Genomic DNA, 14,511 nt, shown 5'->3' with positions numbered 1-14,511 from the left:
GAGCCTACTTCCTACTCAGATGCAGTTTCTTGTGATAATTCTGCTAAGTGGTTGATTGTGATGAATGAAGAAATTGAGTCTCTCCATCGGAATATAACTTGGGATCTTGTGAAGCCGCCTTCGGATAAGAAAATTGTAGGATGCAAATGGGATACTATTGCTGAGGGAAAGGTCCTTGTTCAGAAAATTCATACGAAAGACAATCCAGCTGATATGCTTACGAAGCCTGCTCCAGTTTACAAGTTCAAGCAGCGCTTGGACTTGGTTGGTGTTCGTTGTTGGTGATTGCCCGTTGGGTTTTTATGAAGAAGGTGGAGCAAGTTTTGTTGGGACATGCCAAGGTGGAGATTTGTTAGTTTGGCAAGTCCCATAGTCCCACATCGGGAAAATCAAATTTGTTGTCTCATTTTGGAACTATAAATAAGGGTTTGGGCTTTGAAGTCAGAAGTACCACAGGCAGCACAAGAGGCACCACAAGAAAACGTGCTTACGGTTTGGGTTTTTCTTGTTTAGTAAGCTGAAGGTGTTTTATGGCCTAGGAACATCTTCCTAAGGCATTTGTAAGTGTCCCTCTTTTATAGTAGTAATTTGTTCCTCTTTCGTCCGTGGATGTAGGTCAATTGACCGAACCACGTATATCTGGTGTTCTGGTGTTCTTGTCTCGTTTTATTCTTTCCGTTTTATTGTCTTGTTGGGTTGCCAAAATTACCTTGTGGTAAATTTCCTGGAGGTGGGACAGTCGATGTGCGGTCTTTGTGTTTGAGAATGTTGATGAAACATGTTGGACTTATGATATAGCTTTTCCTAACTCCAACCACATGCTTACATGTATATGTGTTCTTGCGTCGAGTTATCTGCAAGCACATCTGGAGACTAATTGAGCATGGATCCGAGACTAGAGGAAGCAGCTTATGCGAGAGACCTCACTTTGCTGCGGCGTTTGTATAAAATTCAATTGTTCAATTGTTGACCAGCAAACTTGGAAATCAAATTTCTTCTCAATGAACATTATCATTAAATGAGGATTACAAAAATTGCAAGTCAACGTCAATCCTGACATACTTTTTTTTTGTTTTGCAAAAAGGAAAAAAAAATTATTAGATAGCATAGGGTACAAAAATCACCTAAAAATTAGTAATTAGATGCACTCTAGCTTAGTTCGCTAGTCAGTTGGCTCCTCTATTATATTTATGATATACATTTGTGATCAAGGAAGAGTGAAAATATCTTAACAATAGCATAATCTCATTAGTTCTATCAAAGTCGAGATGTACCACTAAGTATGTCGACAAGGCACTTAGAATCAATTTCGACATGAATGTAATTAATATCATCTGATAAGACTTTAGAGAGGCTATGATGAATAGTCGTTACTTCTAACAATTAAAACTCCAGAGGAAGTTTGGTCAGGTACTCCTGCTGATTACTCTGATTTTAAAATTTTTGGGTGTCCAGCATACATGCATGTAAATGAAGGAAAATTAGAGCCTCGAGCTAAAAAATGTATTTTCCTTGGGTATGCTTCTGGGTGAAAGGATACATATTATGGTGTTCTGATCCCAAATCCCCAAAATTTGTAATCAGTAGAGATGTTACTTTTGATGAATTGTCTATGTTATCTTCCAAAGAGGATTCTACTAGTTGTACAAATGATAGTGCGCAGAAGCAAGTGGAGCTTGAGATTAGTAGTTCAGATTCCTTTAAGTCGAACTCTTCTACTCAAAGAATGCCAGTAGGTCGTCTCGAGTCTACTGACACAGATGATCCAGAGGAAGAGCAATACTCAATAGCCAAAGATAGACCACGGAGAGATATTCAACCACTACAAAGATATGAAAATTTGGTTGCATATGCTTTGTCTATTGCAGAAGAGACAAGTGAAGTTGGTGAGCCTACTTCCTACTCAGATGCAGTTTCTTGTGATAATTCCGCGAAGTGGTTGATTGTGATGAATGAAGAAATTGAGTCTCTCCATCCGAATAGAACTTGGGATCTTGTGAAGCCGCCTTCGGATAAGAAAATTGTTGGATGCAAATGGGATACTATTACTGAGGGAAAGGTCCTTGTTCAAAAAATTCATACGAAAGACAATCCAGCTGATATGCTTACGAAGCTTGTTCCAGTTTACAAGTTCAAGCAGTGCTTGGACTTGGTTGATGTTCATTGTTGGTGATTGCCCGTTGGAGCTTTTATGAAAAAGGTGGAGCAAGTTTTGTTGGGACATGCCAAGGTGGAGATTTGTTAGTTTGGCAAGTCCCATAGTCCCACATCGGGAAAATCAGACTTGTTGTCTCGTTTTGGAACTATAAATAAGGGTCTGGGCTTTGAAGTCAGAAGTACCACATGCAGCACAAGAGGCAGCACAAGAGGCATCAAAAGAAAACGTGCTTACGGTTTGGGTTTTTCTTGTTTAGTAAGCTGAAGGTGTTTTATGGCCTAGGAACATCTTCCTAATGCATTTGTAAGTGTCTCTCTTTTATAGTAGTAATTTGCTCCTCTTTCGTCCGTGGATGTAGGTCAATTGACCGAACCACGTATAACTGGTGTTCTAGTGTTCTTGTCTCGTTTTCGTCCGTGAATGTAGGTCAATTGACCGAATCACGTATAACTGGTGTTCTAGTGTTCTTGTCTCGTTTTATTCTTTCCGTTTTATTGTCTTGTTGGGTTGTCAAAATTACCTTATGGTAAATTTTTTGGGGCTAGCTCTAACAGTCTGGACTTGGTAGAATACTTTTTCTCAGCTTGCTTTCTCGTTCGCCGAAACTATCTAGAGAATGAAGTGAAGGTGGGACAGTCGATGTGCGGTATTTGTGTTTGAGAATGTTGATGAAACATGATGGACTTATGATATAGCTTTTCCTAACTTTTCTTCACGTAGAAAATGACAGACACGGCCTGTCTACTATCTGATACGACCGATCCATATGACGATGTGTCCCCTAATATCCACCTACAGAAACCCGAGTAAAGGTCAGGACAAAATTAATAAATTATATAAGTCTATCGGATTAAGTAAGATATATTATAGTATTTAATTATAATTATTGATCAATAAAAAGTTTTGATTAGTCCAAAATTTCTTAGGAGATTATTTTGATGAGAGGGATTCTTCTAATTACAATAATTTCTTCCTAAAACCTATCTTCACTTAAAATTTTAATCGGTAAATGAGTGGGAGATGCCACAAACGACGAGGAGCTATCAAGGCAAGCAGATTTAGTGGATGGAAATCATACATATGAAGGGTTAACTAACATTGATTTGATCTGTTGCACAGAACGCTTAGTTCGATTGGAATTCTGCCACTTGTACCATCCAAATAAATATTCACAATAAATGAAAGATTTCGACTGCTAATGTATTGATAAACATTGCTTCAGCGGATCCTTGAAATGGAGACGTCCTGTGTATTGATAAACTAGTTGGAAAGTGATGATGGAGCGAGCCATTTCGGCTTGTCCCAAAGCGTGGATGACTTTTTTTTTCTTTTGAAAAGTAAAGAAGATTATATTAGAATGGTCATGAGCTACGAGTCTCGCTGTTAGGGTTGAAGAAGTTGATAAGCCGGACAGGACACCAAGGTGATGTTAGGTTAACGTGTTCAGCATGCAGTCTCGTAAGCACGGCAGTTGACGTCTGCAAAAACATCCAATTTTTCTCCGAACAATTGCGCACGCTGTTGCTATCCCACTCGCCGTTCGGCTTTCGTCTCCCACGCTGCGTTTACACCGCATCGATTCCTTGGGATAAGATGTTTAAACGGGACTGCAGTGGCCACTGTGAGCTCGATGACCCAGTCGTCTCTTTGGCGTCTGGTGAGGACAGGCGCGACAAGAAGAAACCTCGCCTCCCGAACCAGGAGGAACTGCTCCAACCACATGCTTACATGTATATGTGTTCTTGCGTCGAGTTATCTGCAAGCACATCTGGAGACTAATTGAGCATGGATCCGAGACTAGAGGAAGCAGCTTATGCGAGAGACCTCACTTTGCTGCGGCGTTTGTAGAAAATTCAATTGTTCAATTGTTGACCAGCAAACTTGGAAATCAAATTTCTTCTCAATGAACATTATCATTAAATGAGGATTACAAAAATTGCAAGTCAACGTCAATCCTAACATACTTTTTTTTTGTTTTGCAAAAAGGAAGAAAAAAAATTTATTAGATAGCATAGGGTACAAAAATCACCTAAAAATAGTAATTAGATGCACTCTAGCGTATCGCTAGTCAGTTGGCTCCTCTATTATATTTATGATATACATTTGTGATCAAGAAAGAGTGAAAATATCTTAACAATAGCATAATCTCATTAGTTCTATCAAAGTCGAGATGTACCACTTAGTATGTCGACGAGGCACTTAGAATCAATTTCGACATGAATACAATTAATATCATCTGATAAGACTTTAGAGAGGCTATGATGAATAGTCATTACTTCTAACAATTAAAACTCCGGAGGAAGTTTGGTCAGGTACTCCTGCTGATTACTCTGATTTTAAAATTTTTGGGTGTCCAGCATACATGCATGTAAATTAAGGAAAATTAGAGCATCGAGCTAAAAAATGTATTTTCCTTGGGTATGCTTCTGGGGTGAAAGGATACAGATTATGGTGTTCTGATCCCAAATCCCCAAAATTTGTAATCAGTAGAGATGTTACTTTTGATGAATTGTCTATGTTATCTTCTAAAGAGGATTCTACTAGTTGTACAAATGATAGTGCGCAGAAGCAGGTGGAGCTTGAGATTAGTAGTTCAGATTCCTTTAAGTCGAACTCTTCTACTCAAAGAATGCTAGTAGGTGGTCCCGAGTCTACTGACACAGATGATCCAGAGTAATATTCCATAGCCAAGGATAAACCATGAAGAGATATTCGACCACCACAAAGATATGCAAATTTGGTTGCATATGCTTTGTCTGTTGCAGAAGAGACAAGTGAAGTTGGTGAGCCTACTTCCTACTCAGATGCAGTTTCTTGTGATAATTCCGCTAAGTGGTTGATTGCTCACTACTTATTGCTTCTGCCTAATCTACGATTTACTACAAATTGCTTACTAACACAAAAGTTAATGTCCACAAATCTAAAATTTTCTTCCCTAAGCACACCTCTCCTACTACTCGAAGGACAATTTGCAATCGATTTCAAATCTAGAAGAATAAATTTTCCTTCAAATACTTTGGCAACTTGATTGCTCCCCGTCATATTTGGATTTCGAGCATCAATAGTGTCACTAAACCTATCACCTACAAGTTGGGTCCTGATAGCACAGGTTTTCCATCCACTAAATCTAATTGTCGTTTTCCATCCGGTTGGGATTGATGGTCTCGTTTATGGCATCTCCCACTTATTTACTGAATCAAATTTTTTAAAAAAAAATTATTGCACCGTCGCCTTTCAACCTCGGACAGACGTGTCGCACTTGATATCTCTAACTCTAATTTGTACTATCTTTGTCTTATTACGGATGAGACTTTTCTCTGTCTCTTCTTCTATAATTGTTTTTCTTTGGAAAGATATCAAAACCAAACTTTTCCTAGCTCTATGAAGATTCAAATCTTGACTTTAAAGCCTCCACTCTAAGAGGCTTGATTCTAGTGGATTTGGAGGGCCATGAATGATTTGGATCTTTAAGTAACTCAAAACTCCTTTCAATAATCTATCTTAGAATGATTTCTTTTGTTTTTTATTATGAGGAGGCTAATTCTCTTGAAGTCTCTATGAAAAGATCTCGCTTAGAGATTTTTTAGACTAGGCCTCAATCTAAATGGCTAAAATTAAACTGCGATAACTCTTTCAATCAATACTAGTGGTGTCTCTTTTGCTAGTTGTAGATATTGGAGGAGATGGAGCATTCTCTTATTAGAAACAACGACTATTCATCATAGCATCTCTAAAGTCTTATCGGATGATATTAATTGTATTCATGTCGAAATTGATTCTAAGTGCCTTGTCGACATCCTAAGTGGTACATCTCGACTTTGATAGAACTAATGAGATTTTGCTATTGTTAAGATGTTTTCACTCTTTCTTGATCACACATGTATATCATGAATATAATAGAGGAGTCAACTGACTAGCGAACAACGCTAGAGTGCATCTAATTACTATTTTTAGGTGAGGAGAGTGGCTCTTAGAACTTTTCTTTTCCTGATTATTATTATCTCAGATCTTTAAGGTGATTTTTGTACCCTATGCTATCTAATAAATAATTATTTTCCTTCTTGCAAAACAAAAAAATATGTCAGGATTGACGTTGACTTGTAATTTTTGTAATCCTCATTTAATGATAATGTTAATTGAGAAGAAATTTGATTTCCAAGTTTGCTGGTCAACAATAATGATAAGGATTTCTAGCAAATTAACAATTGAATTTTCTACAAACGCCGCAGCAAAGTGAGGTCTCTCGCATAAGCTGCTTCCTCTAGTCTCGGATCCATGCTCAATTAGTCTCCAGATGTGCTTGCAGATAACTCGACGCAAGAACACCTATACATGTTGGCTTGTGGTTGGAGCAGTTCCTCCTGGTTCAGGAGGCGAGGTTTCTTCTTGTTGAGCCTCTCCACCAGACGCCAAAGAGACGACTGGGTCATCGAGCTCACAGTGGCCACTGCAGTCCCTTTGAGGCATCTTATCCCAAGGAATCGATGCGGTGCGGACGCAGCGAGGGAGACGAAAGCCGGACGGCGAGTGGGATAGCAACAGCGTGCGCAATTGTTCGGAGAAAAATTGGATGTTTTTGCAGAAGGCAACATTTCATCAGATTGGATGCCGTGCTTACGAGGCTGCATGCTGAACGCGTTAACCTAACATCACCTTGGTGTCCTGTCCGGTAGGACTCCGTCCGGCCGATCAACTTCTTCAACCCTAACAGCGAGACCAATGGCTATCATCTCTTGAATCCAGCGAACACTAGTGCTAATTTCAAACGTGTATTTAGACTTTTGTAGCTCCCTAATCCGGATCTCATTAATAGTTCTAGGATGTAACTTCACCTTTTTCAGTAGTTTCAATGAAAGAAAGAAAGGAGAAGGAATTGGCGTTGACTTGGATTTATATTTCTTGTAATCCTCAGTTAATGATGATGTTACTTGGGAAGAAAACTTGATTTCCAAGTTTTCTGGGTCAACAAGCAAATGACTCCAATCGGGCCAACACCGTGACCCCCGAGTTCGATATATCATCCCATAGCTCATCGATAGTCGGACGATACACAGAATCATATTTAGCATTCATAGTGATATCAATCTAATAATTGTCTTATTCCATCATAAAAAGGTCCTCTATGTGCATTCTTAGAGAATTTTTGACTAAATATACTTGACTAAACCATCCAAACTTGACTAAGTTCATACCAGAGGAACCTTGTTGAGTATGTCCCAACGTAATATTTTATAATACCTTGGATTCAATCCCCCGGTTTTCCAACACTTGAACTTGGGATGAACTTAAAAATGGATTACGATTAGATTCGAATCTCATTCACACGTCAGACAATCAAACTCTGACTTAACGATATCCAACCAGCATGCGTCATTCTTTCTTGTCCAGATGAAAAAATCATTCGATTGCCCACTTCAGGAAATTAACATTGTTTGACTCTTACCAATGGTCACACGATCGATATGCACAGGTTCATAATACCCCTTAAAAGAGCCATTCGGTTTGAAAAGGCATATTGCTCGATCGATTAAGTGTATTGTAGTGGTGCAACTCTTTGAGTACATAAGCCACTAAAAAGCTTCCGTTCTTTTAAGTTGCATATTTATTTGTGTTACGTGAACGTTTAATTCCAAATACGAACAAATCCTCAAAGGAAATTGCAGTGCTGTTATACACTCAGTCGGCAGAAAGATTTTTCTCTAAATGTGTGCTTTCTAATTTTTTTTTTTTGTGTTAAGTCCTTTCCTAATAGTTTAGACTCTTAGGTTGTGTGGTCATCAATTAAATTTTTGAAGATGGTGCGAGAGTAGACTATGAGTTTGAATCATATATTTATATTTTTTTAATATTTAATTAAAAATTATTCGTACAATCACTATTTTTCATTTATGTTTGTATTCATACATATGGGACATACATATATTCGTATTTCATTCATACATCAAAATTAAATCGTTTTGCTTATGAGAGGAGATATTTAAAGTATATATTGTGTTTTTTTCTTCTAACTATGTAAATTCTTAAGATCTTTGATCATCCAATTCAGTGTTTAAGAATATTATATCGGTATATTGTGTAGTATTTCAAATTTAATCTGAGGTTCTAATTATAAATGTAAATATTACCGGAATTAAAATATAAAAAGTAAAAAAAAAAAAAACAAAGGCTAAGTGGGAGCTGTGGGAGATAAAGAAAGAACACAGAGGTAAGGAAGAGAAGAAGAAAAAGAGAAGGGTGAAGAAGAAAGAAATAGGAGAAAGAAAGATGGAAACGGAAACAGAGAAGAACAAAAGAAGAAGAGAGGAAGAAAATAAGAGGAGGGAGAAGGAAAGAGAAAGAGAGGGAGGATCCTGTTTAAGGAGAGAGAGAGAGAGAGGCCATAGATCAAGCTAAGAAAAAGGCTCCTTCTACCCATCCACGTTGAAATAGATTTTTTCTTATTTGATTGGTAGAATTTATCTTTTTCATTCCACGTTGAAATATAATTTTTCTTATTTGATTGGTAGAGCACGAATTCATAGATTATAGAAATACACAACCATTTCTATTTACGATGAGAATTTACGTATAATATAGGAAAAAGCATCAAAGAAAAACTGATGAGTTCTTTTTGAGAGAGGATAGGGAGGCTTCAGCTATGAGAACCTAAACGAGAGAATGAAAGAAAGAAAAGAAGAAGAACAACAACAAAAGGGAAGGAAGGAAAAAAATAAAATTTAAAAAAAATCAAGGACTCAGTTTGATATCAGATGAATTCAGTTGACTACAGAAAATATTATATTAAGTATGATTTTGAAATCTCTTATATTCTTATTAATTATATTTGTGTATTGAATTATAGATTGATACATCCTGATGTACTACGTTAACTAAATATTTATGTTGTGAAGGAAATAAAAGGAGAAAAATTATTATATTAAAAAAAAAGGAGAGAAAAAGGGAAATTTGAGAGCTATATGTTTGTATAAGAACATGGCTATCAAAGTGAGTATCTGATGATTCCGTCTAGTTTGTTTTGAAAAGTGTTAATGCATTTGTTTGAAATTGATAAAACACATATGATTTACCAGATTTATAAATCTTTATTATTTAAAAGTATAAAAAAAATTTAGATGTTTACAATTTGGGAAAGTATATGGTTTGAATAGTTATTTATTATTTTATAAGCATTTTAAAGTTATCTTATCAGAATTTATACAAAAATATATGTTTAACATTATATTTAAAAATGATTAAAGTATATATAATTATTATTGGTTTCAAATGATATATAATTATATTAGTCTTGAAATGAGATACAAAAAGAGACATGTCGAAACCCATAATTTGGTAAACAGTAATTGATATATTATTTTCTTATATGATCAGTATGAGTATGATCTGAAACCTATCAATCCGGGTTATATATTAGAATATATTTCAAAGACTAGATTCTTTTGCATCTTGATACAAGGAGATATGCGTTACCTACACATTAAGTGTTAAACATGATTCACGGTTTTATCACAGTAATATAATGTTATCATAGCCATTGATATTATTACGATTTGTATTTTAACATTTACATTCTAACTATATTTATATTTATGAACCCCTAGTTATATTTATATGAATGGTAATTATAATGTCTTATGTTATTGTATGTGACACTAGTTATATTTATGCTTTTATTTTGAAAATATTATTGGCAAGCCATGAATTTAAAATGAATATAAACTGATGTTTTGTAAATTTTGTATAAATACCAAGGAAGACTTGGTATTTATGTATATTTCAAAAGCATATATCGAAAGCATAAAGAATTTATGTATTTCTCAATTTTTAGAGGTGGAATTTATTATATGATTATTTCTTAATTCTTCAGAGTTACGCAAAAGAAGGATGATGGATTGAATTATGCAAGTAAATTATTAAATAGTTATAAAATGTCCTATGGATAGATTAGCTATGAATTAAATTATATAATAAATATCCCATGGGTGATTAATTATGAACTATATTATGCAATAATTATACTCTAAAAGTTTGCATTCCTGCAGACAAACCTTTAATCTTCTCCGGCCACTTTAATGCATGAGTTAGTATTTGGTTTTAGACAGGAAGAGTAATTCAATGTTGCTCTCTTGTTCTTCCTTTCATCTTCTTCTCTCCATACAATTACAATTACTTTATTCATGTACATCATGCATCTCTAATTTATTTATATATAGGAGTCCGATGATAGTCCTAAATCTATTTCCTTGTGAACACCTTGTGAAAAGAAGAAGACATTTAAATCTATTTCCTCTAATTGGGATCAGGAATACCTACCTAGAGGTGTTTTCTGGCCACAGCAAGGTGCAGGATGGTGTTGCCCTTCGCATCTCCAAAGTTGAGTAGCTCATCGTTCTCATCCGTTCTTCAGCAAGAACTGCACTGTCTAGAAGCTGTTTGATTTCACAGCAAGATGAAGGATGGAGTCACCTTGCGATGTCACAGCTCGATCGGACTCCGGGCACGCATCCGGTAACACTGTCAACACATCAAGCCTGCCTTGTAAGGCTTGCAGTGTGGGCGGGCATGAAGCCGTCGTTGTCGGTTCTCCAAGCAGAGATTGGCAGCGTCTGCGTACTGCAGCAACTCTTTAACCACGGATTCATCAATCCGTGCTAATTAAATGATTACTCTATGAATCCGAGAGAAATAGAGAAGAAAAAAAGAAACTAAAATCATGATGCATATAAATAAACCATCTTAAATTATGAGTTCCACATTATATATGTTGGTGAACAAATATGCCGTGAGTTAGCACGGCTCGGTCCACGATCGACGTCGGGAGTCTTCTACCAGTTGAATTGGACGTTGAGGTAGGCCGGGCCCTCGCAACAGGGTGTTGATCAGTGTTTCTCAGTTCAGGCGTCGTCTACGTTGAGCAGTGTCTCTCCGTTCCCGGGCTGGTTGGCAGCTTGCCTTCGTTCATTGGATGGCGATTCCCATGTTGAGACGCTCGTGGCTCGGGGGTGGCCGCTTGCCTGCAAAAATGGCTATAGTCAGGTGATTCCCAACTTTGGCCCCTCCGACGAGCAAATCAGTAGGGGTGGTCGGTCGCACACGGGTTCGGCGTGACAGCTAATCCTCGGGGGATGAGACGGTACTGTGCGACCTTTGTATCGGGACATGCGGGACAGCATCAGACGACACTGCCCGAGCTTCCGGGACGGGACATGTCAAACAATGCCTTGGTACGGATTCTGACTTAGCGTGTTGGGGTGCTCCCCTTGCCGACCCGACTGTAATACGACGTGACATCGATTGTGACATGTCTTGAACCCAAAATATATCTTATTATTATGTAAATATTCCTATATTCTAAATCTAAAACTGTGATGATTGATGGCTACGAAATGAGTACTTTTGATAACGATGAGGTCCTATTAGCGACTCAACCATGCATCAGTAGCAGACACTATTCCGATTCCAAACTTACACTTGTATTGCGGTACGACCATGGCATGACGTCGTCCAGGAAAAGGGATGAGTTAGGTATGATGTTGCTGCACTCGTCCTCTCACCACGTCATGATATCGTACGTACGTGATGATACATGGACAGCATCATGTATTGCGCCATTGCCATATTGCCGATGAAGCCGGTACACACGTCTTTTGGACTCATGTGGAATCTTCATGATGAGTGTTGACCCGATTTATTCTGATAGATGGTGACACTGGGAGTATATAAAGTTTTGATTTTTTCTTTTATTTCTCAATCTTAATACCCATGAACCCTCAATTTAATATCACAATGATGAGATTGATTATTGATTATATCAAAGTGGATAAGGTGGAGTGTTTGATTCGATACATAAAATTATGTGCAACATAAGTATAGGCACACAGTTGTTAATAATTGATAATTCTATACATTAGATTATTGTTATCTTTTATGCACCATTGAATATTATGTCGGTTCTAATTGATTCAAGTATGGATAATGATTCAGATATTTAAGATTTTATAAATATATTAGTGCATCATTGTACTACTGATAAGTTTTAGATCTGCTGAATCCAGTGTTTTTAAATAAATACATCATTAATATGTAAGAGATATAATGCTCCACAAAACTCTCATAAATCATCTGTCACAACAAAACCAAAGTTAATAATGATTAAAGTTACAGATTTACTATATACCGTGGAACAAAATACATAAAAGTAAATTACATTTTGAAAATAAGACAAAGTAACTTTAGAAGATGATAAAGGATAAACCATATAGGAATAACGATAGGTCATATTATCCTATCATTGACCTTGTCCCTATATAAACAAACAGTGAGAAATTTACAATAAGAAAAACTCCTAAAAGAATTATTATCAACACGCCCACCACAATCTTCGTGCAGATGGCGACGGCCCTTCTGGGGCCTCCCTGGCTTTCTCCTTCTCTATCTTTCTTCTTCCAGCATCCACCTTTGCGCAACAAGCACCTGATCGCTCTAAAGCACACCCAAACCATGAAGAGACTGAGGATTCCGAACCAGCTCAGGAGAAGGATGGTAGTGTAGGGCGGATAGAAAAATATTCGCATAATGGCGGTCGAGAATGCTAAGGCCGTCGAGAACACCGCCAGCCATAGAATCCACTTTAGGATTCCCATCACCGTTTTCTTCCGTCTGGGCACACAACATATCAACAAAAGAATGATGCTCAAGGATGCAAACAACCCGAACATGTCGAACAGCAGGAATAACTTGAGACCATGTTTTAGAACTGCCTCCCCTTCACTTGAACTCCCATCAAAATTGACTTCTGCATTGGGGGGAGTCGGCCCACCATCATCTTTCTGCTTAAACCCACCAGGGGGGTTCATCCCAGCTGCGAATGTGACGGTGGCGATCAACGTCGCCACCACCATTAGTGTTGCTGGTTTGTTGTTGTACCTTTCTTTAAGTTCAGACAATACTTTTCGGGGGCTGCGGTCATCCTTAGAAGGTCGAGCCTGGCGTCGGAAGGGGCTCCAACGATTTGGTCGGCTTCTGTGTGACGCGACAGTGGCAGAGGCTCTGGCATCGCTCGGTGACGATTTCGGTTGAGTCTTCCCTTCTTCTGCGGCGGTTCTTCCACCTGCTGCCCGAATCAGTTCTCCCAACAATAGATCCCCATGTTGGCAGGGTGAATCCAATAGCATATCAAGGACGGTGTCGCCTCTCATGTTTGTGGCGTTAGCTTCGATACCTCGCCGTCCCAGAAGCAACTTCACGGTCTGCATTCAATCGTATTACCAGAGCTATGAACAGGAAGTTCCTCGGTATTTCCACTTGCTTTTTTTTGAATGAAATGCAAAATACTTAATATCTTTTTGCTATGAGAAGGCTGTGTCTCAAGATGTACGGGATGCATAAAAACCTTGTGAAGAAGAAGACAAATCTATTTCCTCTAATTGGGATCAGGAATACCTACCTGGAGCTGTTTTCTGGCCACAGCAAGGTGTAGGACGGTGTTGCCTTTCGCATCTCCAGAGTTGAGTAGCTCATCGTTCTCATCCGTTCTGTTCAGCAACAACTGCACGGTCTCGAAGCTGTTTGATTTCACAGTAAGATGAAGGATGGAGTCACCTTGCGATGTCACAGCTCGCAAGGACTCCGGGCACGCATCCAGTAACACTGTCAACGCATCAAGCTTGCCTCGTAAGGCTGCAGCGTGGGCGGGCATGAAGCCATCGTTGTCGGTCGCCAAGCAGAGATTGGCAGCGGCTGCGTACTGCAGCTGCTCGTTCACCACGGATACGTGGCCTTGGGCAGCGACCAGGTGCAAGGCTGAAAGGCCTTCGCTGTTGCGGCCATGCGCGAGCTCCGGGTTTACGGCGAGGATCTCCCGGACCAGGTCGGAGTGGCCGAGCGATGCAGCGATGTGGAGGGGGCTGTCCGACAGGTGAGCGGCGGCGATGGCTTGCCTGTGGAGCAGGAGCCGGTCTTCTTGTAGCAAACGACGAAACAAAGTGAGGTCTCCCGCATAAGCTGCTTCCTCTAGTCTCGGATCCATGCTGAGTTACTCTCTCTCTCTCTCTCTCGATTTGGTTACAAACAACTCGAAGTAAGGACGCCTATATATATGCTAAAAATGTCGAATGATTCCTCCCGGTCGGTCTTCTTGGTCCTGTCTCCATCAAGACGCCAGCCTTGTTGAAGAAGTCGTCTCCAAAACGTATGTTGCTCCCTCTAGTCATTTATCCCATTGGTCTGGACTTCTTCAACAAGACGCCGGCCTTGTTGAAGAAGTCGTCTCCAAAACGGAAGTAGCTTCCTCCGGTCATGCATCTCATTGGTCTGGACTTGGTAGAATACTTTTTCTCAGCTTGCTTTCTCGTTCG

General features: G+C 38.7%; 2 protein-coding genes across 2 annotated transcripts; both read right to left on the bottom strand.

The window, feature by feature from the left end:
- Positions 1-12,278: 12,278 nt before the first annotated feature.
- On the bottom strand, positions 12,279-13,431 carry LOC135652556 (uncharacterized). Its single transcript, XM_065173569.1, has one exon. The coding sequence runs from the start codon at positions 13,408-13,410 to the stop codon at positions 12,436-12,438; it is 975 nt and encodes a 324-aa protein (XP_065029641.1). The 5' UTR covers positions 13,411-13,431; the 3' UTR covers positions 12,279-12,435.
- A 15-nt stretch (positions 13,432-13,446) lies between these two features.
- Positions 13,447-14,201, bottom strand: LOC135652557 (ankyrin repeat-containing protein BDA1-like). The gene has a single exon (XM_065173570.1). It carries the CDS (start codon positions 14,181-14,183, stop codon positions 13,578-13,580), a length of 606 nt encoding a protein of 201 aa, XP_065029642.1. The 5' UTR covers positions 14,184-14,201; the 3' UTR covers positions 13,447-13,577.
- Between the last annotated feature and the right edge of the window lie 310 nt (positions 14,202-14,511).

The sequence above is a fragment of the Musa acuminata genome, chromosome BXJ3-11, assembly GCF_036884655.1.
Source record: "Musa acuminata AAA Group cultivar baxijiao chromosome BXJ3-11, Cavendish_Baxijiao_AAA, whole genome shotgun sequence".
NCBI classification, from domain to species: domain Eukaryota; kingdom Viridiplantae; phylum Streptophyta; class Magnoliopsida; order Zingiberales; family Musaceae; genus Musa; species Musa acuminata.
This window is presented reverse-complemented; position numbering and strand designations above follow the sequence as displayed.